This window comes from Cordyceps militaris, assembly GCF_000225605.1.
Source record: "Cordyceps militaris CM01 unplaced genomic scaffold CCM_S00004, whole genome shotgun sequence".
NCBI lineage: Eukaryota > Fungi > Ascomycota > Sordariomycetes > Hypocreales > Cordycipitaceae > Cordyceps > Cordyceps militaris.
Genome location: NW_006271972.1, coordinates 2,942,785 through 2,968,160, shown reverse-complemented (window position 1 = coordinate 2,968,160; position 25,376 = coordinate 2,942,785). Strand labels below are relative to the sequence as shown.

The following is a 25,376-nucleotide window of genomic DNA, read 5'->3' as shown; positions in this document are numbered from 1 at the left end:
TCTTTCCAGTACCGAGTGTCACAGTACCAGGGCTCACACTGATGCGATGATAGACGCAAAAAGTCCAGATGTCCTGGGGAGAAGCCGACTTGCTCCTTCTGCCAACGCCTGGGGCAACACTGCGTGTATAATAATGGGGGTGCAGATGCGGAGCAGGGCCCTTCAAGGCATAGTAGAAAGATGGTAGCACTGCACATGAATCGTCGCCTCGGTTGCTGTACAAACTGACATTGAATGGTGATGCAGGAATACCGGATTGATAGCCTCGAAGAGAAGATGGATCGCTTGATCGAGAGGGTCAGGTAAGAATCACTTTTTATAAAAAAAAAGAGAAAAGAAAAAAACAGAACGCGTACTGACGGAACGAGGCAGTCCTGTCAATACCACTTCTCGCCAGTCCATTACACCTTATCCTCCGCATCCAGGTAGCAGACCAGCACGGACAAGGACAACCAGCGCGGACAACGTCCCTTGCTGGAACTGGAACAATGACCACAACGAGGCTCTCGGGTATACTGATGCTGACCCTCGTTTTGAAGGCTTTGCTCTCAACTTGTCTCCTAGTCATTTACTAATGCCCAAGGAAAATCTGCTCGCGATGGGCCGTCTCTACCTCGCGTGGTGTCACGGGCAGCCTATTGCCTTGTTCGATCCCGAGACATTTCTCGATTCCCTCCCTTTTCGGGACATGGAGCTCATTCTTTCCCTGCAGGCCCTTAGTCTCCGGTATCCTCCAAGTACACTGACGCCCCAGAAGCGTGAAAAATTGGATGCCATGGAGCGGGAGTCGAGGAGCGCCGTCATGAATCGCATCGCAAGCTCAGCCGTCGAGCTTTCCACATTACAGACTCTTTGTATACTGAGCATGGTTGAGTTTGCAGGTAAGACAGATGATGAACAAGAAAGCCAAGACCTGTTGGTAACTTTATAGACGGAAAAATTGCACAGGCAGGCCTGCACGTGGCCATTGCAAGCCACTTAGCCCAAAGTGTTCAGTCCAACAGTATGCTAGGCGACGCTGGCGAGTTTGGCGACTGCGTCTGCAGCATCAGGATGCTGCAGAACCTCCAAGGTTGCATCGCGCCGGCCACGGGTCCTGGCAGCGCCCTCATCGGCGGGCAGCCACCGCCCATCTCACAGATACACGCCGCAGCCCTCTCCGGCCGTGAACCGGCCGGATCAGTGCACAATCCAGGAAGCAGCCAGATGGACGAGGGCATCATGAAATACGTGCTAGAGCTCAGCGAGGCGTGGCGTATGGCCCGGTCCTACGCAGCCTGCCGCGTGGGCTCGGACGCGCCGCCGCCCTGGAACCAGCATTCTGACTACTCTTGCGTTATGAACTTGCATCTCGAGTTTGACTGTCGCGTGCCCCTGCGGTATCGCTTCGCGGCAAACAAGTTTGCCGAGCACGACTCCAACGACTTGGAGCGGAATCGGGACTACTGGGGTCCGTGGCTGTATATCCAAATCATTTACGCCGTGATTCCGTGCATTGTCAACCACCCGTTTCTACTGTCCATGCGCTTGAAGAATTTTCGACAAACTCTACCCCAGTCTTTTATCCATCACTCCTTCGAGTACATCAACCGCCACGCGGGATGGATCATGTACTTTGTCGACATGCTGGAGAAGAAGGCGTTCCAGATGGCGGACCCGGCGATGGCGCACTGCATTGCAGTCGTAGCGACGATACACTTGCAGCACAGCTTTGTCAAGGACAGGCCGCTACGAGACAAGGCGCAGCAAGGGTTTGAGAAATGTATTCGTTTTCTGCGGCGTATGGGTGGCACGTGGCCCTACATCTCTACCATGGTACGCTACGAGTACGCAGCTAACGGTAGAATACTAACATGCATCTAGGCAAACAACTTGGCTAAGCTGAGAGAAAGCGTGGGTTTGCTGTCGTCGCCGGGCGCATCGACTACAGACTTCCCTCAGGATCGCGACTCGTTTTCAATCGACGCCCAGCTGCTCTGGGACATTCTCGTCTATGAGCGAGCCGGCCGGCCCGACGCCGGCGCCGACCAGTCCATATTTGGCAAGACGCTCAAGGTCGGCACCGCGACGCGCCAAGACGACGTGCGCGCGGCCGCAGAGTTTGACCTGGTCGGCTCCGCGGGCATATCCGGCCACAAGACCGTGTCCAAGGAAACGCCGGCCTACGCACCCGACGAGGACGCGTCGCCCACACCCGGTATGCTGCTGAGCAGGAACACCGCGGACAAGGTGGGGGACGGGACGGCGGCCATGCTCGTGTCGGTGCAGGATCGCTTCTTTGAAGGAATTGGGGGCCTGCATGGCGAGGAGCATCTGTTCCTGCAGGCGAATGACTTTGGCAAGGCGATTGATACCTGGCTCAGCCATGATGCATGGTGAGGCTGCTGGTCGAGTCATACTGACGAACCATTGATGGAAAATGCAAGGTTGCAATTGAAAGCCTAGGTCATATAATTTCAAGAACACTCATTCCAATAATGTGGCAAATACACATTGCAATTGAAAGCTTCAGTCATATCTGTTGAACCTGCGCAAGCAGCCAACTCGACGCTGGCCTCTGATTGGCCAGTGCTAGTGGAAGACCTACTTTCATGGGTCTTCCTTGATTCTAGCCATCGAGGAAGGCAGCGTTTGATAGTTATGTAGTTATCACAATCATCAGGAACCAAATTGACGTTATTATTGCTTTATCGTATTCAAATACACCTTTGATCCAACAATATCATTTCAAGAAAACTCATTGACGAGAGTCATACCGACTAAACAACGTTATGGGATATAAAAATTTGCAATTGCAAGCCTCAGTCATACAATTTCAAGAAACCTCATGGGCCATTTACCATGCCAGCTCGCCGCTACCAAGGCTGTTGGCGGCGCACTCGAGCTTCCCACACAAGTCCACGTCGTTCTGGATCATGTCTGAAACGCGATGTCTTGGCACCGCAGGCCAGATCTGCGCTCCCGCCGCCTGTTCCTCCTCATAATGGCGATTGACGAGATTTCTCGTCAGCATCTGGAAAAACAGCGGCCCCTGTCGATTGTAACCTGTCAGCAACTCGGGGTTCACTGTCCAAATGCGAGGGTGTGTGTGTGTGTACCTTTTCTGCGCGCGGATGCAGCTCGCCATTGAGAAATATACCGGCATTCAAGTTTTTCTGCGCGCCGTTGCACAGCTCCTTGTCCTCCCTCATGATGTCCTTGAAAAAGTCGGAGATTTCAGTAAACGCGGCCGCCGAGGACTCGGCATTGCGGTAGACCTCGTACTCCATGTGCGTCTGCGTGGCGGATATGGGCACGCAGCGCTGGATGAAGAAGAAATGCGGCCTTTTTTTTGTGCCCCTGCGTATTAGCACGGGTAGTCGAGTACCATATGGGAAGCGGCGGGGGGGGGGAAGGCATACGTGACTGTGGAAGAGGCATTCGGGTAGTAGTAGGTGCTGACGTTGCCTAGGCTCTTGGCCGCGGCGTCGGCCCGGTCGACGGCGTAGTGCTGGATGTGCGTGCCCGCCGTCTCGACCCAGTACTTGGACAGGTCTGTCACGGCCGGCAATGCCGGGTGTCCAGTAGGGCAGTGGTAGCACTGTTGCGCGTTTGTTAGCTCTGGTGGGCATTCCCGCGATTCTTCTTCGTTGCGAAAACCACGCTTGCCTCGTTGTAGTTGTCGGCCAGGACTTTCCAGTTGTAGTCGCCCGTCATCTCCCAGCTGTGGTCATATGTGTACTTGGTCATGTCGAACTTGAGCAGCCGCGGTTGCTCGTCAACAGTGGCAAAGTCTTGCTCCCAGGACACGGCGGGCGTCTCGCCGGCGTCCAAGTTGACGTACACGAAGCCGAGCGCGTCGACGTGCACGTGGATGCGGTACAGCCCATTCTCTTCCTTGTTGAAGGCGGGGACTTCCTGGTATTTCGGCGCCTTGGCCAGGTGTCCGTCAAATCCATACGACCAGCCTATTTGTTGTGCCAACAAAAGTCAGTTCGCCCAGGCAGGGGGGTTTTAGACCTTGGGGGGCCGGACAGAACGCACCGTGATATTTGCAGGCCAGAATAGACGCTTTGCCCGACTCCTTCTCCACGATGGGATACGCACGATGCCTGCAGATGTTGTGATGGGCCCGGATCGCCCCTTGACGGTCACGCACCAGGAAGAATGTGTATCCCGTCTCTGTGATCTTGACGTAGCTGCCGGTGTCCGGGAAGCGGAGCTTGTGTGTGACGAGCAGCCACTTCTTGGAGAAGATGGCGCGCCGCTCAAGCTCGTACATTGCTGGAGACCGGTACCATGCTGCTGGCAGCGCCGGCGTGGCCTTGGCTTCGTTGTCGTCAGTATGCGTGCCTTGACTCTTGCCGAATCCGAACCAGCTCATGGCGATGAGTATGATGTCTGCAACGAGGGGAGTCTTGTGTGTTGGTTTTGTGCAAGTTGGGTATAGAACGCTGGTCGCCTGACCCTCGTTACAAAGCCCGTCTTTGCCTTAATACTATACCAACCACCCCGGTCCTTTCTCCCCCCCACAATCAATCGTCTCGTGGTCCCCTCCTCCCGGGCTGCTACAGAAACCCGGCCGAGACCTCGGGACTGTGGGACCTCGTGGTCCATTCGGTGTCAACGGGCCGTGTGGGCCCGGAGAAGCCGGGCCGCAACCGTGCCCACATGAGCTCCGACGAGCGGCTGCGAAGGGCTTTAGCATGCAACCGACGTAAAAGCACGCCCGAGTCTCCGCTCTACAGGGTCCAGGGTCCAGGGTCTACAGATTTATAGTGGTCACACATGCAACGGCGCAAAGTAGCGAGGCGCTCGGGACCCCGGGCAGGTTTTGCGGTGGTGCTCCATACCGTGTGCGAGCTGAGGAGCTGCCCTTACAAGAGAAAGGTGGTTTCAATTCCGAGCACGGATTTCCCATCAAAGTAAACGAAAGTGTCAACACAGCGACAAGTCTCAGTTCTCAGTAGAATGATTCGGTGGGGTGGGTAGTGGGCACGGCACTGACGGCCGGTTGCCGGCGACGGATAACGGATCGACTGTTGACAGCGCAGTCTGTACCAGCCTCGTGTTGACCGACAATGTGCTTTTGGGTGATTTTTTGTGTCTCCAATATATAAATTAAAAAGTCCTAGCCAAAACGAGAAAAAGTACAGAAAATTCCCCAAGAGCAGAAAGGATGACCGCCACTGATACAAACATGCCACATCCATCTCCGCCCGCCAAGACCGACTGCATCATCATCGTCGGCGCGGGCGTGTTCGGGCTCACCACCGCTCTCGAGCTCGCCGCGCGCGGATACAGCAACGTCTCTGTGCTGGACCGCTTCGTGCCGCCCGTCGTCGACGGCAGCAGCGTGGACCTGTCGCGCATCATCCGGTTCGACTACGGCGACACACAGTACGGCGTCATGGCGCGCGAGGCCGTCGCCGGGTGGGCGGCCGCCGAGCACGCCGCGCACTACCACCAGTGCGGCTTCGTGATGCTCAACGAGGGCGCCGGCGGGTTCGCGTACACGCGCCGCTGCCTGGACGTCGACGCGGCCCTCGGCCGCACCATTGAGGCGTACCCCGACGCGGCCGCCCTGCGGGCGCGCGTGCCCTGCATGCCCGCAAAGCTCGACGGCCTCTCGGCGTTTTACAACCCCAAGGGCGGCTGGGCCGATGCCGCGGCCAGCATCGCGCAGCTGGCGGGCCGGTGCAGCCAGGCCGGCGTGTCCCTCGTGTGCGGGCGGCGCGGCACCGTCCACAGGCTCGTGTACGAGGACGGCCCGCGGGTGGCCGGCGTGCAGCTCCTGGACGGGAGCCGCATGCGCGCTTCGCTGGTGGTTCTGGCGGCGGGCGCCTGGACGAACCACCTGCTGCGCGTGACCCATGCGAGCTCGGCCTCGGCGCACCCCGTGGGCTGCATCCAGCTGACGGCGGACGAGGCGGCGACGCTGCGGGACATGCCCGTCATGATTCACTCCAACAAGGGCGTGTTTGTGTTTCCGCCGACGCCGGGCACCAACATCCTCAAGGTGGCCCGCCACGGGTACGGCTACGCCACGGCCGAGACGGTCGACGACGGCCGCGCGCCGCCAACCGTCCTGTCCTGCCCGCGGAGGGACGGCAACAATGCGCGCAACTCGTTCATGCCCGACGACGCGCAGCAAGGGTTGCGCGATGGGCTGCGGGACTTGGTGCCTGAGTTTGCTGAGCGCCCCTGGTCGAGGCTGCGGTTGTGCTGGTACTCGGACACGCCTGAAGGCGACTTCATTGTCGATAACCATCCACAGATCGCCGGGCTCTTTCTAGCCACTGGCGGCTCCGGACAGTAAGTTGCTTTTTCCGTCAGCAAAGGGCGTTGTAGCGTGTAAGTGTTAAGCTGACAGGGTCACAGTGGTTTCAAATTCTTGCCGGTACTGGGGAGATATATTGTCGATTGCCTCGAGAACAAGGCACCCGAGAGTCTGAGATACAAGTGGCGCATGCGTCCCGAATCGGATGTAAGTGAGATCAGGGTAGGGGACGGGAGCCGTGGCGGGCCGCCACTGAGAACCTTGACAGCGCTTGAGCAGTCAAAGCTATAAGAGCTATACAAGTATAGATGGTACTCGATATAGAGTTGCAGCTGTCAATGCTGGCAGTAGTTATTGTAATACTGTTCGTAGAGACTCTGTTTATACACCTGATTTTGACTCGTACGCTTCACCAACATCCTCGTTCAGCTCGCTGATCAATTGTAAGTTGGAATACAACTCCCCGAAACCTAAAACTGCCATAAAGAAAAAAGTTACCCATACTAATCGATACAGACGTTTCATGATTATCCTTGAATATGACCCGAGCGACTACAAAAACGGCACGCATCAAAGGAAAAAACTTCCAAAACGAAAGCAAAAGCAGACTAACAAAACACCGTCCTACACTCGCCGTACCATCCTCATGTGCACCTGATTCGCCACTCTACATTCTGTGCTTCTCAGAGTCTGTAGCTTAGTTAGTATGTAGATCAGCAACATGCTTTGCCTTGCTAGGACTTACCAAGTCGGGCGTAGAGCAGATACAGAGCCATGCGGTTGCACTCCTCGGTACCCGTAACCGTAACTAGTCTCTCGTTGCTGTTATCCTGAGGCTCGTTGATCTTGATCACGCTGCCACTCAGCTGGCGTATCTCGTTAATTTTCTGTCCACCCTTGCCGATAATAGCGCCGACCATATCATTTGGAATATAGATTTGCTGGGTCATGGGAGCACCCGGCATGCCTGCATGCATGTTTTGCGCCTGAGGACCACCATGGGGCTGCGCGCCAGTGTGCGGTGGCATATGTTGCTGAACATGAGGAGCAGCTGCGCCATACGCACCCGCTTGCGCACCATAATGCATCGGCATGGCGGGGACTGCGGCTTGGGCGCCAGCGTGAGGGGGATATTGCGCAGGGTAAGGCGCAGGGGGAGGCATCGGTGGGCGACGTTCAGAATGGCGTCCATAGTTGTCGCTGCGGCCGTACTGACCCGAGGCAGGCTGGGGACTGTACGGAACAACCTGCATGCCGCCGGGGATAGAGCCAGCGGGAGTACCACTTCTGGTAGCATAGGCGGAAGCAGCAGGTCCGCCAAAACGTTCGTTCAGCTGCTCAAGAAGGGTCGAGCCAACATAGTAGGTTGCAATGTGGACAGCATCGGCAACGCCCATCACAACCAGCGACCGCTCACTGGACATGGGTAGGCAGGAATCCGAAGCATTAAGCCGAGCCCCCGACGCTTCCTGGATTTCCCGGATGCGAGCACCGCCCTTTCCAATGATAGAGCCAATGAGAATATGGGGAATAAGAAGACGCAGTGGGTACGTCTTCGATGAGGCTGTAGAAGTCTCTGTTAATGGCTCATTGTTAAGTGTGCGAATGATCAGGCCAAAAGCCTAGTGAGCAGTTAGCTTCTTGTTTCACGCTTTGATCAGCGGAGAACCTACCTTAGCCGCTGCATCTACGATGCCGCTGACTGTTAGAATGCGCTCGACAGCTCCCTTTTGATAGTCGCTGACGGTGCACTTGGCATTCGACATTTTACGAATGTTGGAGACATTCTCGCCGCCCTTGCCAATGATAGTGGCAGCCTCTGGGCTGGAGATGACGGCGCGAATGTGAATCCAGGAGGTTTCGTCATGCGCGGCGGCAGATGAAGAGTTGGTAGCAGCCGCGGCAGCCACCTTCTCGTCGGCACTGGCCTCGACAGCGACGGCATCTGCCTCGGTCTTTACGCCATTGGAAACTTCGTCACCATTCTTGTCGGGGCTTTCGACAGCGTTGCCCGACAATTTCGAGTTCTTGTCCTCGCTTTCGTTCTTGATGACCTTGTCGAGCGCAGGGCGTTTCGCGTCGGGTTGGTCTGTAGCGCGCGAAGGAGATGAAGCCTCCTCCAAAGGTCGCTTCGTCGACTGGGTCGGCTGCGGCGGTGAGGAAGACATGGCTCAAGATTTCACACGAGGTTCTTCTTCAGCGGTTCTTAACAGGAAAAGTCGTTGAGACTGAATTGTTTATTGAAATCGTCTTATCTACACTCAGGGGGTTTTCAGGAGGAAAACGTGCTGGTGCAGTGACGGGGTCGAGGAGCTCGAGTCGTGTGAAGTCTTCGTGAAGTGGCGTCGAGCAGCCTTTGGGCAGGGCGGGCTGGAGAGAGGTGACAGAGGAAAGCTCTGAGAAGCTCAGACGGGAGGAATGTGCGAGTTCGTGATCGAGAAGAGTGCCGGAAATGACGCTGATGCAGAGGAGAGGAAGGGCGACGAGGCGAGATGGAGAGTTGAATGGCTTGGTATGAAAGATAGGACGGTGCAGCGAATCGAGGATGGAGGAGATTCTCTTGGAAATGGAAGAGGCAAGCGCTCAGCTCAAACCTGTTATGCTTCTTTTCTTTTTCTTGTCGCTGCGCTCTCGCGGGATCGCTCGACGTGCTGCACGTAAAGGTGCACTGCTGGAGATGCTTTTGAGGCTGAGAAATGCGCGTTAGAGCTAGAAAGTCCAACGTCGATGGCGCGGAGCACTCGTGGCAAATAACCCGATCGATCGTCGTCGGTCGGCGTTGTCGAGAATCGAAAAGAATCGGCGGCAAATGGGTTACGACTCGCGACGCGAATACCAGAATGCTCAAGACCCAATCCTCAAGGGCGGCGAGATGAGAGATGGCAATGATGGGGGTGAAGCAATGTCGCGCGTCGCGAAGGATGGACCTCCTTGGAATTTCCCCAAACCGTTCATGCCCTCGCCCCATTTCAAGAGTCACGTGCTCGCCTGGTATTGGCAAGTTGTCTTGGGGGGTGGGGACAGTGCGAATCATTCAAAATAACCACTGTTTTTGAGCATGTGCAGCACTGCAGGGCCCAGTTCCAGGACTAGCTAGGCTCAGAAATACAGTGCGAGATTTTCCGAGCACACACGTAGGTACACAGGTAGGTGTCTGTTGGCGCGATGCGCGCTGAAGATGGATCGACGTCTCTTGACGGCCCATATTAGACAAATGAATGCGACTTCTTCACTAATAATAAATAGGTTGACGCAACTACCATGTCACAAGAAAAGACATTAGAACATATATCAACATAGCACCATGGCGTCCTTTGAGGATCGCGCTTATACGAATAGCCTTGAATATACACTCAAGGAGCTACGGCGCGAGTTACGAGAGCGTGAGCAACACTTGGCCGAGGTATGCCCATAATATTCGGTTTGATGACACGTTCTGACGCAAGCCAGCTACGCGCATCGCAAGAAGAGGGAATCCTCTCGCCAATAGCCCAAGTCCAGGTCATAACTGCCGCATTCAATGAAGTCACAAATGCAGAGCCATTTGTCCCCATGGCAGGCTCTTTGCTGCCTTCCTTGCTCGCCATGCGCAAAACGCATACCATCATCGCAGAGTCAAATGCACTAGCCAAGGAGCAAGCCAAGGAGCAAGAAGCGCAAAATAGGCAGCTAGAGGCTGACCGCGCCACCCTCAAGGACCAAAACCTCATCCACGAGGCTCTTTCAGCGCGAATAGCGTCGTTGCAAGAGGAGCTGAGCTCAAACGCAGAGGTTACCCGTGGCGACGCAGTGAACGAGAAGAGGGCAGAGCTCAAGCAAAAGGCCAAAGATTTTAGCAGAAGGAAGCGGCAGCTCATGATTGATCTGCTGGGCTTTATGGAGCGTGAGCTCGCGCCGCTGCTCGTGGCGGAAGAAATGGGCGGTCCGGTTGTCGGTGACTTGATGGATGTCGATGCTCGCGACCTTGCGGCCGGATTTACTGCGCAAGGTAAACTCAAGAAGACGGGGAAAGCTGATGCTGGCCGTGACAAGAGCCAACGGCGTATCGACGAGATTTGGGGTAATACGGGGGACGACGCGGGCTCTCGGCGCCCAAACGTCGACAACCAGCGAAGACGGCCCCTGAACGATGTGGAAGCGGCAGCGGAGGAGATGCGGTGGCTCACAGAGCAGCTGCTCAACAAAATGACAGAGGCAGGGGGTAATACAGAGGACTCGTACGTGACGATCGGACGCGAGTCCGCTGCCGTTCGGTTCCTGATACGATCCAAAGTGGCGCAGTACCACCCGAGAGATATTTCACGGATCAAACTGATTGACTTTGGAAGAGAGTTGGAAGAGTAAGCGAGAGGGGGGCGCAGGTGGCGGTCGTACTGCTGAATGCACGCATACTATAATAACGTTGAATTTATGACTGAAGATTACAATATTGGCATCTAAAATCTTCGAGGTAGACCCAATGGCCTACCAACTCAGCCCCAGAGCGATGGTTGCAGGAGAGCTAGCCTCCCTTTATTTTCTTTATCAATAACATTCCCTTGATTAGACGAAGGAAACGGGCAAGAAATTGAGCCGTGAGCTGCTACTATTTCCATTGATTTTTTTAGTTATCGAAGATGCACGGGGGGATGAGAAGTGGCGCAGCTGGCCAGGGCGCTGGTACTGTGCGTCACTCCTTTACCTAGGTACCTTGTGCATAAGACACAATACAGCCCGCATCGTACTGCTGGCAATTAACTTATTGGATCAAAGTCCAATAAAACTGCCGGCTTCATTCAACGTAGCCAGGTCACAATGAAGCCTATTTCAGTGATTTTGGGGAGGATGATATCCGCCTACCCGTGTAACTACGCAGCTGTACCTCTCTCTGGAACTGAGTGTGTGAGCAGAATTGCGCTATTTATAATGCCCGCCCGGCCTGCGGCAAACTAATGACATGAATAAATAATAAGGCAATCAATTTCACAACAAACTGCATCCAGCCGCTGACAGTGCATGGTATACAATGACCATGCAGCGGTGCAGCCACTAATAATAGTTGCTTATAACGGGCGTGGTCAGCAGACTCCGCACTGATCAGCCTACCTCCAGGCCGACGATTCCGTCCTGTTCTTTTATTACCTTTCATTATCAAGGCTGGCTAGCTACCAGACAGAGGCTTCTCTCTCCAGGTCGATTCTCTGGTCGCCTTTTTGCCACTTGACTGCTTTCCGTCGGCCGGCTGCAGTGGGCGGCTTTTCCATCACGTCCCAGCAGTGTATTTGTACAAGACCGAACCAGAATGGTGCGAATGCCGCAGTTTAGGCAGGCGGCTGCCCTCGCCGCCATCGCAACATTGGGCAGCACCGTCGCCGCCCGCGCAAGCCCTCACGGCAGCGACGCGCATCGCGACGACACGCCCGCCATCGCGCAGTTCTGCATCGACGGCTCGGCGGCCCACGGTCCTCGGTTCTGCATGGCCGCCAAGATGTACCACAACCACTCGACGTCGGCGCACGACATGCTCGTCACCGTCGAGGTGAGCCGGCCCGCCGACGAGACGCTCGCCAGCGCCGGCTGGCTCGCCATCGGGTCCGGCGCCGTCATGTCCGGGTCGCTCATGTTTGTCGTCTACGGCGATCCCCTCACGCAGCGCGGCCCGTTTGTGAGCGCCCGCGGCGTCCAGCTCGGCCACGGCCACGCCCAGCCAGACGTGCTCTCGCGCGACGACCCGAGCCAGAACCACGGCGTGCTCGTGCAGCAACTCGGCGCCGGCGCGTGGAGGGCCGGCGAGAACGGCACGCATATCGGCGTGGTGCGGTTTGCCTGCTATGGCTGCACCGCCTGGCAGGGCCATGCCGTCGACCCCGAGGAGACCTCGCAGCCAATGATCTGGGGCTTCAACGAGGACGAGGACATGGCCCCCTACGCGTGGGAGCAGCCGCTGCGCAAGCACGTCGGCATTAACGGCTGGGGCAACTTTTATGCCAATCTTCGCGCCGCCTCGACCCATCATGCCACCGGCCCGCCGGCCGTCATCCAGGGCCATGACAGAATCAACGCGGCTGCCACGCACATTCTCGTAAAGAAGCCTTCCTTTTTTCAGAAGCTCGGAGAGCGTCCCGCCGCCTACGCCCACGGCTTTGTCATGCTCATCGCCTTTCTTGCTCTCTTCCCGCTCGGCGTGGTCGGCATCCGCTCTGGTCTTGCCAAAGCTTTCAAGTACCATTGGATGATGCAGGCTTCCGCCATGTGCTTTGCCACTGTTGGCGCCGCGCTCGGCATATACATGAGCCGTGAGAACCTCTTCGGCTCCGTGCACCAGCGGATTGGCCTGGCCGTCTTTGCGCTTCTATTCGCGCAGGCGGCGTCGGGGTGGTGGCACCACGTGCGGTTCGTCAAGATTCGACGCCGCACCTGGGTGTCATACGCCCACATGTCGCTCGGCTGGGGCATCCTGGTCGGCGGCTGGGCAAACGCTGTGACAGGCTCGATGCTTTTCGGTCTGGGAAGACTGGGACTGTTCCTGCTGGTAGTGCTCATTGCGACCGAGCTCATGGCACTAGGGGTTTTTGTCTATATTGCCAAAAGAAAGTCCCAGCAGGAGCAGGCCAAGTCCAGGGCTAATGCTACAGACTGGCGAGATGCGGACAACGAAGAGTACTTTGCGTTGGACGACGCAGAAAGTGATGAGGATGCAGATGATGAATCGGGTAGAAAATCCGACGAAAAGCTACGACCAGCCAAGTATCATAAATGATTATCATGTACCGGTTAGGACTAATAATGCTGCCTGTCATTCATACAAGTTGCAACGAATAATAATAATCACCCCGCATATCCCACTCACTTCTCCACAGCCCAAGCAACCTGTTCAACATATAAAACGCGGATCCACACTGCTGGAATCAGGCACAGTCAATAAAACCACTTTACGCCAAATGCTGCGCGTCCCGACCCGCGTCACGCGTCGCCTCTTATCAGGGCCCTGCCGCCGCGCCACCACCACCCTCACCACCGCCTTGCTCACCCACCCTTCTTTTCCCGCCACAATGTCCTCATCAGCCGCGGAAGCACCTACGCCCAGCATTTCCTCTCCGCCCGCCAAGCGCGTCAAAACCACCACCGACGAAGCCGCCTCCACCATGTCTGCCGAGCAGATCCCCTCGCTGCAGGTCAAGAAGCTCTCGCCCGCCGGCCGCATCCCCACGCGGGGCAGCGCCTTTGCCGCCGGCTACGACGTGTACGCCGCCAGAGACACGACGGTGCCTGCGCGCGGCAAGGTGCTCGTCGACACCGACATTAGCATCGCCGTCCCTGCCGGTACCTGTACGCGACCCCCCCCCCCCCCCCCCCCGCCTATCAATCGCAAAAGGCAACTGTTTTCGCTAATGACCATTAAGACGGCCGCATCGCGCCCCGCTCCGGCCTGGCGTCCAAGCACTTCATCGACACCGGCGCTGGCGTGATTGATGCCGACTACCGCGGTCAGGTCAAGGTGCTGCTGTTCAACCACGCCGAGGCCGACTATGCTGTCAAGGAGGGCGACCGCATCGCGCAGCTCGTTCTGGAGCGCATCGTGACGCCAGAGGTCGTCGAGGTCGAGGAGCTTGAAGAGAGTGTCCGCGGCGCCGGTGGCTTTGGCAGCACCGGCTACAACAAAGAAAAACAATAGAAGCATACAAAAGATGGGGGAATTGATTTGGGAATGTTTCAGTGGAAGGCGGGGTCTCATGTCACCGGGCAGACGGGCAAAACGCAAGACCAAGGAACAGAGAAGTTGGCATCTGCACGAGACAAGATTAAATGACATTAAAATCACGGATCACATTATAGAAAAAGTCAACAGATGACACAAGCCACTAAATATAAACCCCGTGTATAGGTTTTAGCATCCCTAATCTATCCGCACAGTGTATCGTTCATTTCTAATCTTGATAGACTCCTAACAGAGCAGCGACTTCTTTCTAAAATGGAACAACTTCAATCCTCTTTTGCGGCAGACGGAGACAGTCCAGGTTGCGCACGAGCTGCAGCTCCGCCGCCTTCTTCCCTGCCAGCATTTTTTGCTTGTCGCCTTGGCGCTCGTCTTGCGTCATGGCGGCGAGGGTGCGGTCGACCACGCCCTGCATGGCGTCCTTGGTGTGGGTGAGGACCTCGTGCATGCTCGCGAGCACCTTTTCCGTCGCGCGGGCCAGTGGCAGGTCCACGGCCGCGACGGCATCACCACTTACCCAGCTAGCGCAGCCCATGACGCTGGCGGCGGCGGCGGCGGCCTCGCGCATGCGCACCGTAACGAGCGCGCCAAACATGTCCCCTGTGCCGCAGAAATAGCAGTCGATGCTGGGAAAGACGGTCTTGAAGAGTCGGGCCTGGCCGGTGGACGTCATGGTGGACCCGACCACGCAAAGATGTCCGGCGGGGATGTCGGGCGAGGAAATGTTGACCGAGGTGATGATGACATGGGGGACACGGTGGTTCTTGTGGAAAGCATGGATGGCGGCGGCCAGGCTCTTCATGTCTGTAATCTTCACCCCGGAGAGGAGTCTACAAAGCAGCGGGGGGTCAGCGACGAACAAGAGGAGAAGCTTTTGGAGACGAGGAACGCATACTCGGCCTCGAACTGGTTGGGTATAATCAGGTCGGCGTAGGCAAGAAGCGACTTGTACGCGGGGACGACGTCAGCGGCAACGTAGAGGTTGCCGTTGTCGCCCATGACCGGGTCCAGCACCCAGAAGAAGTGGCCGGGCTGCTGCTCGTTGGCAGCCTTGAGCTCCTTGGCAATCTCACCGACGGCGAGGACGCCCTCGGCGCCGGGGATGTAGCCGGACAGCATCATGTCAAAGTCGTTGATGTAGTTGTCCTTGAGGCCACGGTAGAGATCGCTAATCTCCTGCGCCGTGGCTTTTGTGCCCGTCCAGTGCCTGTAGCCGGTGTGATTGCCTACACTTGTTAGTCTTTTTTGCCTTTTTTTTTTTGGCGTGTTGCGATGGCGGGAAAGGAAGGCATACTGAACTGCACGGTGTTGAGAGCAGCAGTGTCGCAGCCGAGCGACTGCAGCACAAATACGGCGACCTTGTTGCCAACATAGCTGCCGATGATCGGTAAGTATCCGGAAATTTATACAGCCACTGAGTTTTTGCTCAAAAAAACATACCCCGAGACGACCTTTTTTTCCCCTCCTTTGATTAGCATATATTCCAGCTCAGTGCATCTCATACAGTACTCACATGGCTAGCGACGGCCAGAACCCGTGTAGGTGGCACAATCGGAGCAGCGGACATTGTAATAGCTAAGGGCACCAGCAGCGAAATCTTGCAAGGTTGGTGGTATCCTCGGCGGTTCCTGCAACTGCGCAAAAGACAGTACAGGAAGAAAAAGGAGAGGAAGAAAATACACGTCCTCTAGTTCGAGCCACACAGTGCTTCACCAAATGACTTGGAGGAACGAGACCCGCGGAAAATACGGCTGCGAGGTTATGTCGGTGCGACCCCCCCTCCAAATCTGCCCGCTATGTCTCTGGTTGGAGCAAGGTCCTGCACTCCGGCCTATAAGCCAAACGAGTTTGTGGCTTGCGGAAAGAGACCGAGGCAGAGACGAATCAAGCGCTGACCAGATCGCTGCGACTTGTGCTTGCTTGAAATGGCGGCTTCTCGAACGGAAAAATTAAACTCGCGCCGACTCGGATGCGGGCACCGGACTGACAAGTCAGTGGCCGTGACGAATTGCGGGCAGTCATCAAGTTACCTAAGTAACCTTTGCACCTGTAAGCTTGACCGGACATTTGCCCCACATGAGACGGAGTTGTTTTGGCACCTGGAGCGAAATGTGTACTATCACGGACAGCACCAATTCATAGCGAAGTAGAGTTCCAACCAAACATGCGCCATCTGTCAACGCACTGTGCCGTTCGTAGTACAAAAGTCATTCATTATCGTGAGCCTTCATCGAGACCACGGTGCGACCGCTCTCCTCCTGCCAAATAGCAACAAGATCTAGTAAATTACCTAGACCGTACCCGCTTGTCTGAGCTTATGCCTCCAAATCTGTGGTTCTCTGTATATGGTGCTCATTTTCTCGAAAATCCTGCTCTGGCCACTCTTCGCGTCTAGCCAGTATGTGCATTGTCATGAGCCATAGTTCCTCGACTCGCACCTCACCATGATACCGTACCCAACGCCTAGATCGTAACGCCGTTTCACATTTGTATTTGTGTTCCATCCCTGACAGTGATACTACCACATTCACGTCTTATTTTACTCTTCGTCACCAATCTGCACGTCCATGTATTAGCATACGTGAGGTTGTTCATTAGAGGCGGCTCAATCATACCTTGGGAGCCAGGTAGAAGCGAAGGTAGCTGCTGCCTGACAAGTTGTACTCGACAAGCAGCGGCACCTCGCTCGACAGGCAAATCTTGACCTGGCCAGACAGGCCCGCGGCCTTGCAGAAGTTGACAAGGTATTTGAGAGAAAAGGTGAGGGAGACGGGTTCCGTCAGCTCAATGTCGACGTTCTGGTCGGGCTTCTCGACATTGGTGTGGCTGCGCAGCGTGACGGAGCCATTGCCAATATCGCCGTTGCAGAAAAATTTGATGCCGTCCTTGGTGGCCTCGATGCCGACCGACTCGGACATGGCCGACAAGTCAGTGCAGATACGGCGGAATTCGGCCGAGGGCATCGTGATGGTGGCAGCGTACTCAGTCTCGGGAATGCCTAGGTGCTCCTGGTCAATATCCATGAGCTTGAGGTCGTACTCGCTGATGCGGTCGTTCTCGCTGCTCTCAAAGACAATATTGAGCACGTCGGGTGCATCCTCGGCCTTGAGCGTTAGAATATCCTCATTTTGTGCCGCCCGCAGAACCTTGGTCAACGACGTCAGGTTCACACCGAGCGCAATATTGCGGTCGCATCGGAACGGGGAGAAGCCCTCGGCCTTGAGCATCATCGACACCAGCGCCACGTGCGAGTTGTCCATGGCCTGCAGCGCGATGCCCGAGTCATTGCAGTCAAAGTTGCAGTCCTGGACGAGGTCCTTGATGGCGTCGACGACCTAAATGCGCGCGTGCGGGGGTTAGCATGTCGAGAGACGTCGGTAGTGGCAGTCGGGCCAAGAATCCACGTCGTAAAAGGAACACAATTACCTTCTTGAGGATGCTAGCTTGTTCGAGTCGTGCCTCCAACATTTCTAAGACGTTCCTATGTCAGTATGCAACATGCTCGGCTCGGCTGGTGTGGTTGCCGCCCTTCACGCGTCTTGGTGCAGGAGGGTGGTGGAGGGGTCGACTAACTGATTGTCTTGAACGAAAGTGCGCGGGTATATGAAGAGGAATCAGATAATTCCAAAGATGCAGCAGGTGTGCAGAACGAGGAGCAGGTTGGGAAGAAATGGTGAATGGGTAATGCGAGAGGAAGAGAAAGGGTGTGCCCAAAGTGCCCTGCGCTCAAGCAAGCACTTAACACGCGGGAGAGCTCTGGTGGATAACGAAGACGCGTCGCAGCGGGGTCCTGCCTTGCCTGCCTACCGATACCGACGACGCCAATTTGACGCGCCGCGGGGCAGCAGATTGAAGGTGGTGTGGCCTTATGTCTTACATGTTTTAAACTTCCAAAATTACTCTTAATGTAGAGGCATAACTCTTTATAAAAAAAATATAATACTTAATTTTATTTATATGTAGTGTACCTTAGTGCCTGCCATTGCCATAGTTAGCACCACCTCTATGCAAGAAACAATGAATCTAGCGTCTGAATAGCCTCCGGATATCCTGTCTGGCTTGCCCGGATTTTAGTTACTGTTGGTACATCTACCGAGCCGACCAATCGCTGCTACGTCGTCGAGCCAACAATTGGAATATATATTCAAGCGGTAAAAGAAGGAAAATTGAAGCCAAATTGCGCCATGAAACCTAGCAGCTTGATGCTGCCACAACAGATTTCTTCTAATATACGTTAGATGAACCAAGAACCAACCACCCTATCGCCGCAAATACAAAAAAAATACCAACAAAGTATGTGTCAGTTGAAGGTAGGTCAAATATGTGAAGTGAAGGTTAAAACGAAAAAAAAAAAGTCACCGGCCTACATCGAAACAACACGATTCGATGTGTGTTCGGCCGGAGTGCTGAGACGGTTCTTCGGACGAAGGTTGATGACAGTCTCGAGTTCGCGCAGCATGCCTCGTGTGGCATCTATTTGCTGCCGGGCCTGTGCCTTTTGCTCTCGGTCTTCCTTCATCTTTACCAGGCGTTCTTCTCTAGTAAGCATGCTCCGGGGTCTGGGAATGGCCACTGCTTCAAAGACCTCGGGGTCTACTCTAGGAGAGTCCTTTTCCGAGCGCGTGGGGGATTCGCCTGTCAGCGCTTTGAAGGCGTCTGCGGCGTTGCCGTCTTCAGCAGCTGTCATGCCACTCATGGAGCTGCGCGGTGACATGAGAGTACTCATAGATGACAGCCGTTTTTCGTTCCTATCGATACCGACCGCCAGTGCGTTCTTGCCCTCTTCCCATGCCGCCATCAATTCTTTCAGGTCGAAACCGATCGAATCGTATTGGGCCATGAGGTTGGGCCCAATCTCCGAAATGTCATTCGAGTCATCGAGAGCTCTATCGGATTCCTCTCGCAGCAGGTGTAGCTTGGCCTGCAAGCCGCGGATACCAGTGGATAAAGATCCGAGTTTTCGTAGTTGTGCGCGCCAGCGTTCTCGACCCGGCGTCAGGGGAATTTTTGGGGTTGGGGGAATGGGAAATGCTTCACAAGGTTAGAAATAAGCATGGCCACTAATGTGTGGATGAACTCACACTGCTCTTCGCCAAGAATGTCTTGGATTTTTTTACACGCGGCTTTTGTCGCCTTGTTCAATACCTGCAATGCCTCTACTGCCGCAGTCCAGCGCAGCAAGTCATTGCTCTCTCCGCTGGCGTCTAGAGCCAGCATGGCACAAAGTAGCATCTTTCGCTCAGTATATAATCGGGCAGCTAAGATCTTCAATGTGCGTAAAGACTCTGCGTCTTCAAATTCATTCTCGATGTAGCCTTGGCGGGCATCTTGAATATCAAAGTCGCTAATGTCGTACATGTCGTAGTATTTCTCCAATTCGGTCTGTTCAGAGAACCCTTGGATCAGCGTGGCTACACTGTCGTATTGTTGAAACACCTCGGCCATGCCCGTCCTCAAGGCCTTTCGCAGGCGAAGGCACTTTCGATTTTGCGATCGGTCTTCGATGCGGCTAACTGGTGGAAGCGGCGCGCTACTGCTTAAGCTGTCAGTTTCTTCTTTGGCAATTGCTAGGGAGCGTATCGTACATTCTATACCCTCGCGAGACCAGCTCGACTTCTTGGACCAATGCCAGAGTAGCCTCAACAACACTGTCAAACTCGTGCGAGTTGATAATGAACCCACTCAACTCGGACAAGGACTGCTCTCTTCGGTACTGGAGCCACTGCCGTCGAACATAGACCTGCCCAAGCGCTCCAGATGCAGCGAGCAAGGCCACCAAAAGAACGAGACGCTTTTTAGTGACATAAGAGTCCTTCTTATGCCCAAAGATCCAGCTTAGTACCACAGCAATAGCCAAGGCACCCAGTATAGACGCGATAATTCCTTCGTTTGACAGGAGCGATTGGTTACTTTCAATTGCTGGGCCCAGTGCTTCTGCCCCGGCGTGCCGGCGAGCTGCAACTGTATGCCCGCTCAGCAGCTGCGACGCTATTATCATGTATCGAAATTGCTCCAGGAATTTTTCGTTATCGGCTCTATCCATGCTGGCTGCGACTGCGGCCTGAAACCCGAGGTTAGAGTGGCAGTCGGGGAAGGGGAAGTTGGAAGCCATACCGAGTAGTTCCTTCGCAGGGCTCGTAGAGGCGTGAAAGCTGTGTCGCTGGTTTGCAACGGAGTGGGTGCTCTGTTTCTGAATCGTTGCCTCACGAGAGGTCTCCCGGTGGGCGCAAACCGCGATGGACTTGCAGGTGGCGAGATGTCGGATCGGGTCGAAGCCGGTCGCTCGGGCTGGCTGTCGGCCTCAGCCCAGCCCTCGTGAGACTCGTCATCCTCGTCTATGATGTAAAGTTAGCCGGGCGAAAACTATGGGATCAGTCGCAAGCGGCGAAACGGGCCGCGGAGCAAGCGGTTTGTACTGACCATTGAGATAGTCGGCCAGGGGCGACTGTTGATAGACAACAGGATCCATCGCAAAGTCGCTTTGTTGCTAGGGAAAGAAAGGGACAGAAGAAATACGGCGCAGTGTTAAACGCCCTCGGCAACCATTGAAATATGAGTGAATAGCAATTCGACAAAGGGAATGTTGGCGTGGGTTGGATGTCGCGACCGCACTGGTACTTGACGGGCCCGGGAGCGCAGTGGTTAGTGCCAATGTCGAAGCAGCTTTAGGTGCTATCTACCATGGTCGCAATCACGAGACGGGACTTTGGGTTAGCGATGGCATATGCAAGCAAACTTGGGGAGACCAAAGGCAGTGACCAGCCCACAAACACGCGATCAAGTCCCTGAGAGCAGCGATCGCTGCAAGACGAGGTTGCTTGTTTGTTTGTAACACCTGGTCTGACGGTTGTGGCACATGTCTGGGGGGGTCGGTCGTGCAATTTCCGAGGAGCTGGCAGGGCAATGCACCACTAACTAATAAACAGGGCACTGGGTTGTGCGATTGTATCAAGCTGGATACATATGTACGTGCGCACAGGTTATCACAGGCAAAGTCAAAGGGTTTCATGGCGTATTTATTACGGCAAGAAGAAACATTTCTACTTATTTTCCATCAATCGCGACCAAAGTTATGGCCCGTCTCTTCCTTTCCCTGACCGCACTGCCATAGTACCTAGTAGATACTAAGGTACCTATCCACTTAAATGGCCAAATCCGTTTCTGGTGAGGAACCCGAGCTGGCGCTGCTTTATGCCCAGATACTAAGTTTTTTTCCTAGGTAGGTAGTTACAATACGTTTTATTAGCATATAGAGTAGAGAGACTACTGGTATACTATTCTACCCTATATTAGCTAAAATTACCCTTATAAAATCTATATAATTCTATAGTTATTATGATTAAATTACTACCTTCCTTTAGTAACCATATTATATTTAAAGTCAATAGTCATAAGAAAGGACCTTTAAAAGTAATATATATATTCCTTTTTACTAAATATAGCTGCTGTAAGGTAGCAACTCTAGGGTAGCTAGTTTTAAAACTGCCACTGCGCTAATAATCTCTACCGAGAGTTAGACACCTGCAGAGCACTTTCCCTCTCAAGAACCCCCTCGTTCACTTTGTGGCGGTCTTGCGTGCCCTTCCTCTTCTGACAACATCTTGGCACTGCCAGGACCGAGAGATTCTTGTATGCCACCGCGTTCACCTCGAAATCAAGCCAGTGATTAGCGTATTCACCGCCATCGTTTTCTGTCTCTAGAATGTTGATCTGTAACACTTCCGGATCAGTGTCCTCGGTCGGCACGAGATAGTCAAAGGTAACGCCATAGTAGTCAATGCGACTGAGACGTATTAGTTAGTATTTCAAGACGCAACTGTTTCTCAGGGGCCACCAGGGAGGGTTTTGGCTACCATAATGGCTCTTCCACGACCCAGCCGAGGTATTCATCCCTCACGACTAGAGTAGGAACAGTTGCTTTGTCGGGATAGAGTGCCCAGTAGGTCAAAGCCGCGAGTTTCTGGCGGAACGCCAAACGTGTGGGGTTGGTGTCCCAGCGAGAGTCCGGCAAAAGTCTCTCAATGGCTGTTATTGGGCCCTCAATCTGTATCCTGAGCGGCTGTCCCGGTGGTGGGGAGTGATGATGGTGGACCGGATTCCGCACACAGGGTGGGATATGTAGCTTCAGTGCCCATCGTGCAACCAACAGTGCCAGAGGAACGCTTGTTTAGTGCAAATGCTTGACGGTTGTGCCCGGAAAAAATGATGCAATCTGGAGCAGAAAACGGAGTGAGTATACTTCATGGAGATAGATGAAGGATCAGGAGCAGGGCTTCAGTATTGTGAGCAGTCTGAAGTATCGTCTGTGCAACCGCAGCCGGTCCCCAGCCACCGCACACCAATCCGGTTGGTGCCACAGATTCCACACGTGAACATCAGACCCCAAGCACAGACGAGGAGCTTGTTTGTGCATCATACATCATCCAGAGCACGTCTCTGTTAGGATGAGGGCGGAGTGACGTATGCTGTAGCGCCGCAGTTTAGTAAACGTTCTGCCGGTTCGCTAAGTCGGGATACAGGAGCCTTGCTTTGTGCAGCTGCACGATCAGTTCTTGTTGCCTTCACATTGTCACAGGAATAATTAACGGTGTAAACAGTGCACATCGTAGGCAGCATCAGTAAAATCTCAGATGAATTCGTTGATACAACTTCACACTACCTTGAGTGTGGGAGTTGAGACCAAACGGTATAACGAGACAATCACTTCCCAACTCCTAGCACAGCCTACTTATGCCACGCCCACAAAACCAGACCACGTCCACCATTGGCTAATAAAGGAATTCCTTCAATGCCTCGTTCAGCGACTTGCTCTCTCGCAATGGCACTGCGCTGCCTCTCGCCGCCAGCCCGACATGGTTGTGCCAAACTACCTTCATGCCCGCATCCGTCGCGCCTTGCACATCGCCTGCGCTCCCCGCCACAAACAGTGCCTCGCTGGCGCTGACCCCCATGGCGTCTAGAATCGCATCATACGCCTGCTTGACGGGTTTGTAGAAGCCGCTTTCCTCGGCCGTCATGACGGCATCAAAGGCAAGCTGCTCGCCACTTTCCGACGTGGCCGCTCGAACTGCCGCCATGTTGCCGAGTGTCTTGGAACAGTTTGTGACGACGCCGAGCTTATACCCTCGCATCTTGAGCTGCTGTAGTACGTGAAAGGTCTCTGGCCACGCTTGAAGGCTGGACCAGTTGCCTAGCAAGGCCTCGGGTGCCGAAGACGCCACCCCGGCCTCAGTGGCAGCTTGCTTGATGAGGCTGGCATATGGGGTATATGCTCCTTGGCGAAAAGTGATTTCGAGATATCGTGCGCGCCACCGACGGCCCTCCTCTTCTGTGCCTGATGGTGTCGATGCGTCCCATAGAGTCCACGAGTCCAGAAGAGCCGTCAAGAGGTCAAATATGACCACCTTGGGACGCCAGTCGGCGTCGCTAGCATTGCCAGATGTAGATGTCATGGCCTGTCCGTGCGTGTGTTGTAATAGATGAATGAAAAAACGAGCTGGCACAAGATAGCAAAGTTAGCAGCGCTCAGGAGCCCGACCAAGTTATATACTTGGGCAGCTGGCGTCGGAAACAGGATCGGCCATTAATTTGTCCCGAGAAACTTTCAACGTCTGCTTCTCTAACGTGCACCTGACTGTTTCCGCGTGTGTCATCACCAGTGAACATGATCCATCATATCTCCACCACATGGACGCCTCATCGTTCTCGCGCACTCCATTGGGCATAGCGTCATTTTTTGGTTCTGACATAGGTGTAAGTCAACCATAACATTTCGGAACTCATCGGCGTCTTGATGATGAACTGCGCCTACTCATTTCGTCTATTTATATCTAGGGGTGGTATTCTCAACCCCAACTTGGCGACGCACGTTGAGCTTCCTTACCCAAAACTCGCAACATGTCCATCCCGCAAAGACTCAACCCAAGCTTGGAGAGCCTGCGCCAGTTTTATCTTGGCAAGCACATTCACGATGTGCCCAAGCCTGCTTTGATACTAGATCAGGCGCGAATGCGCCGTCACTGCCAGTCGCTGGTGGCGGCGACTGAAGCTCTGGGTGTCGACTTTCGGGCGCATGTCAAAACACACAAGGTAAGTGAGAAAAGGAACAAGGCTGTTGGCCGAGCTTTCATTGACATCTGGCGATAGACTGTCGAGGGTACCAGACTGCAGGTTGGGCAAGCCAAGAAAGTGAAGCTCGTCGCCTCAACAATTGCCGAGATTGAACATCTGCTTCCCCTCCTTGCAGAATATCAACAGCAAGGACGGGACGTCAACGTCTTGTACGGCATTCCTCTGCCCCGGTCCCAAGTCAGTCGCTTGGCTGCGGTCGGTCGCAAGCTTGGAGCCAAGAGTCTCGCCGTCTTGGTGGATGATGCCGACCAGCTCAAACATTTGTCTCAATTTCATGACGAGGCCAAGTTCCCTGCTGCCGTCTACGTCAAGGTCGATACTGGCTATCACAGAGCTGGCCTCCCTCCCTGGGGTATCAATAAGGACAGTCTTCTCTCAGATCTAGTTGCTCTAGATATAAGCGGCATCGTCGACTTTGTCGGTCTGTACTCTCATAGTAGTCTCAGCTACAATGACTCGACTCCCGCACAGGCCATGGCGAATCTTGAGGGGGAGATCACTGGTTGCCTGGACGCTCTGGCTAAAAACCACGAATTGTTTCCGACAAACAAGGCTTTTGTCATAAGCGTTGGCGCTTCTCCTCAGGTATCGTCTGTTGAAAATCTCGTCGCAGAGGACAGCAAATTGTCAACAGCGACGCAATCACTCCGCGCAACGATGCAAACTGTGTCGGACAGCAGACCTCATGGTATTGCGACCAGCCTGGAGCTGCATGCTGGCGTGTATTCGATCCTCGATATGCAACAGATGGCGACTAACAGCAGGGGTAAAATTGGAGGCCCGGAAGATGAGATTGCCGTTTCCGTCATCTCCGAAGTGTGCAGCGTGTACAACAATGGGGAGAGGGAACAACCAGAGGCACTCGTTTCCGCCGGAGTCCTGGCTCTTGGGAGGGAACCATGCGCATCATATAAAGGATGGGGAGTAGTAGACGCCTCAAGCTTCTCACCGGACGTCATTGCTGATAGGCGACTCATTGTTAGCCGAATTAGCCAAGAGCATTGCATCGTGGCATGGGATAGTGCTTCCACGGCTGAAGAAGGTACCCCCCTGCCTCTAACGGTTGGCCAGAGTATTCGAATCTACCCTAACCACGCCTGCATCACAGGTGCGATGCATGGGTGGTACTTGGTGGTAGACTCGGACATGTCTGGTATGGAAACGCAAATCATTGACGTATGGTGCAGAACCAGTGGATGGTAATTGAAGGTTAGCAATTCAGATAGAAATACAACGGGAGTAAAGAATCCCAGCTTTCCTGCACCTGCTGTACACTACCAAGGACGAAAG

At 54.6% G+C, this 25,376-nt stretch overlaps 13 protein-coding genes across 13 annotated transcripts; 6 read left to right on the top strand and 7 right to left on the bottom strand.

The window, feature by feature from the left end:
- Window positions 1–276: 276 nt before the first annotated feature.
- CCM_05952 (uncharacterized protein) lies at window positions 277–2,379 on the top strand (the record flags this gene model as incomplete). The annotated part of the gene is made up of 4 exons (XM_006671096.1): window positions 277–302; window positions 373–881; window positions 932–1,815; window positions 1,864–2,379. The coding sequence occupies 4 exons, from the start codon at window positions 277–279 to the stop codon at window positions 2,377–2,379; spliced, it is 1,935 nt and encodes a 644-aa protein (XP_006671159.1).
- A 457-nt stretch (window positions 2,380–2,836) lies between these two features.
- CCM_05951 (iron-sulfur cluster-binding protein, rieske family domain protein) lies at window positions 2,837–4,261 on the bottom strand (the record flags this gene model as incomplete). The annotated part of the gene is made up of 5 exons (XM_006671095.1): window positions 2,837–3,031; window positions 3,099–3,339; window positions 3,402–3,580; window positions 3,640–3,947; window positions 4,024–4,261. The coding sequence occupies 5 exons, from the start codon at window positions 4,259–4,261 to the stop codon at window positions 2,837–2,839; spliced, it is 1,161 nt and encodes a 386-aa protein (XP_006671158.1).
- Window positions 4,262–5,179: 918 nt separating this feature from the next.
- On the top strand, window positions 5,180–6,550 carry CCM_05950 (sarcosine oxidase, putative; the record flags this gene model as incomplete). The annotated part of the gene is made up of 2 exons (XM_006671094.1): window positions 5,180–6,294; window positions 6,361–6,550. The coding sequence occupies 2 exons, from the start codon at window positions 5,180–5,182 to the stop codon at window positions 6,548–6,550; spliced, it is 1,305 nt and encodes a 434-aa protein (XP_006671157.1).
- Window positions 6,551–6,926: 376 nt separating this feature from the next.
- On the bottom strand, window positions 6,927–8,427 carry CCM_05949 (KH domain RNA binding protein; the record flags this gene model as incomplete). The annotated part of the gene is made up of 3 exons (XM_006671093.1): window positions 6,927–6,949; window positions 7,005–7,881; window positions 7,933–8,427. 3 exons carry the CDS (start codon window positions 8,425–8,427, stop codon window positions 6,927–6,929), a joined length of 1,395 nt encoding a protein of 464 aa, XP_006671156.1.
- Window positions 8,428–9,563: 1,136 nt separating this feature from the next.
- CCM_05948 (uncharacterized protein) lies at window positions 9,564–10,603 on the top strand (the record flags this gene model as incomplete). Its single annotated transcript, XM_006671092.1, has 2 exons — window positions 9,564–9,662; window positions 9,710–10,603. 2 exons carry the CDS (start codon window positions 9,564–9,566, stop codon window positions 10,601–10,603), a joined length of 993 nt encoding a protein of 330 aa, XP_006671155.1.
- A 937-nt stretch (window positions 10,604–11,540) lies between these two features.
- CCM_05947 (Carbohydrate-binding domain family 9-like protein) lies at window positions 11,541–12,998 on the top strand (the record flags this gene model as incomplete). Its single annotated transcript, XM_006671091.1, has 1 exon — window positions 11,541–12,998. The coding sequence occupies one exon, from the start codon at window positions 11,541–11,543 to the stop codon at window positions 12,996–12,998; it is 1,458 nt and encodes a 485-aa protein (XP_006671154.1).
- A 292-nt stretch (window positions 12,999–13,290) lies between these two features.
- Window positions 13,291–13,913, top strand: CCM_05946 (dUTP pyrophosphatase; the record flags this gene model as incomplete). Its single annotated transcript, XM_006671090.1, has 2 exons — window positions 13,291–13,567; window positions 13,642–13,913. 2 exons carry the CDS (start codon window positions 13,291–13,293, stop codon window positions 13,911–13,913), a joined length of 549 nt encoding a protein of 182 aa, XP_006671153.1.
- Window positions 13,914–14,205: 292 nt separating this feature from the next.
- CCM_05945 (pyridoxine kinase) lies at window positions 14,206–15,522 on the bottom strand (the record flags this gene model as incomplete). The annotated part of the gene is made up of 4 exons (XM_006671089.1): window positions 14,206–14,785; window positions 14,851–15,181; window positions 15,396–15,420; window positions 15,469–15,522. 4 exons carry the CDS (start codon window positions 15,520–15,522, stop codon window positions 14,206–14,208), a joined length of 990 nt encoding a protein of 329 aa, XP_006671152.1.
- Window positions 15,523–16,494: 972 nt separating this feature from the next.
- On the bottom strand, window positions 16,495–17,423 carry CCM_05944 (proliferating cell nuclear antigen; the record flags this gene model as incomplete). Its single annotated transcript, XM_006671088.1, has 3 exons — window positions 16,495–16,512; window positions 16,571–17,290; window positions 17,382–17,423. 3 exons carry the CDS (start codon window positions 17,421–17,423, stop codon window positions 16,495–16,497), a joined length of 780 nt encoding a protein of 259 aa, XP_006671151.1.
- An 895-nt stretch (window positions 17,424–18,318) lies between these two features.
- On the bottom strand, window positions 18,319–20,424 carry CCM_05943 (uncharacterized protein; the record flags this gene model as incomplete). The annotated part of the gene is made up of 5 exons (XM_006671087.1): window positions 18,319–18,986; window positions 19,037–19,497; window positions 19,550–20,115; window positions 20,163–20,290; window positions 20,376–20,424. 5 exons carry the CDS (start codon window positions 20,422–20,424, stop codon window positions 18,319–18,321), a joined length of 1,872 nt encoding a protein of 623 aa, XP_006671150.1.
- Window positions 20,425–21,458: 1,034 nt separating this feature from the next.
- Window positions 21,459–22,090, bottom strand: CCM_05942 (uncharacterized protein; the record flags this gene model as incomplete). Its single annotated transcript, XM_006671086.1, has 3 exons — window positions 21,459–21,738; window positions 21,809–21,980; window positions 22,060–22,090. The coding sequence occupies 3 exons, from the start codon at window positions 22,088–22,090 to the stop codon at window positions 21,459–21,461; spliced, it is 483 nt and encodes a 160-aa protein (XP_006671149.1).
- Window positions 22,091–22,723: 633 nt separating this feature from the next.
- CCM_05941 (2-deoxyglucose-6-phosphate phosphatase, putative) lies at window positions 22,724–23,407 on the bottom strand (the record flags this gene model as incomplete). Its single annotated transcript, XM_006671085.1, has 1 exon — window positions 22,724–23,407. The coding sequence occupies one exon, from the start codon at window positions 23,405–23,407 to the stop codon at window positions 22,724–22,726; it is 684 nt and encodes a 227-aa protein (XP_006671148.1).
- A 445-nt stretch (window positions 23,408–23,852) lies between these two features.
- On the top strand, window positions 23,853–25,289 carry CCM_05940 (Alanine racemase; the record flags this gene model as incomplete). The annotated part of the gene is made up of 2 exons (XM_006671084.1): window positions 23,853–24,044; window positions 24,102–25,289. The coding sequence occupies 2 exons, from the start codon at window positions 23,853–23,855 to the stop codon at window positions 25,287–25,289; spliced, it is 1,380 nt and encodes a 459-aa protein (XP_006671147.1).
- Between the last annotated feature and the right edge of the window lie 87 nt (window positions 25,290–25,376).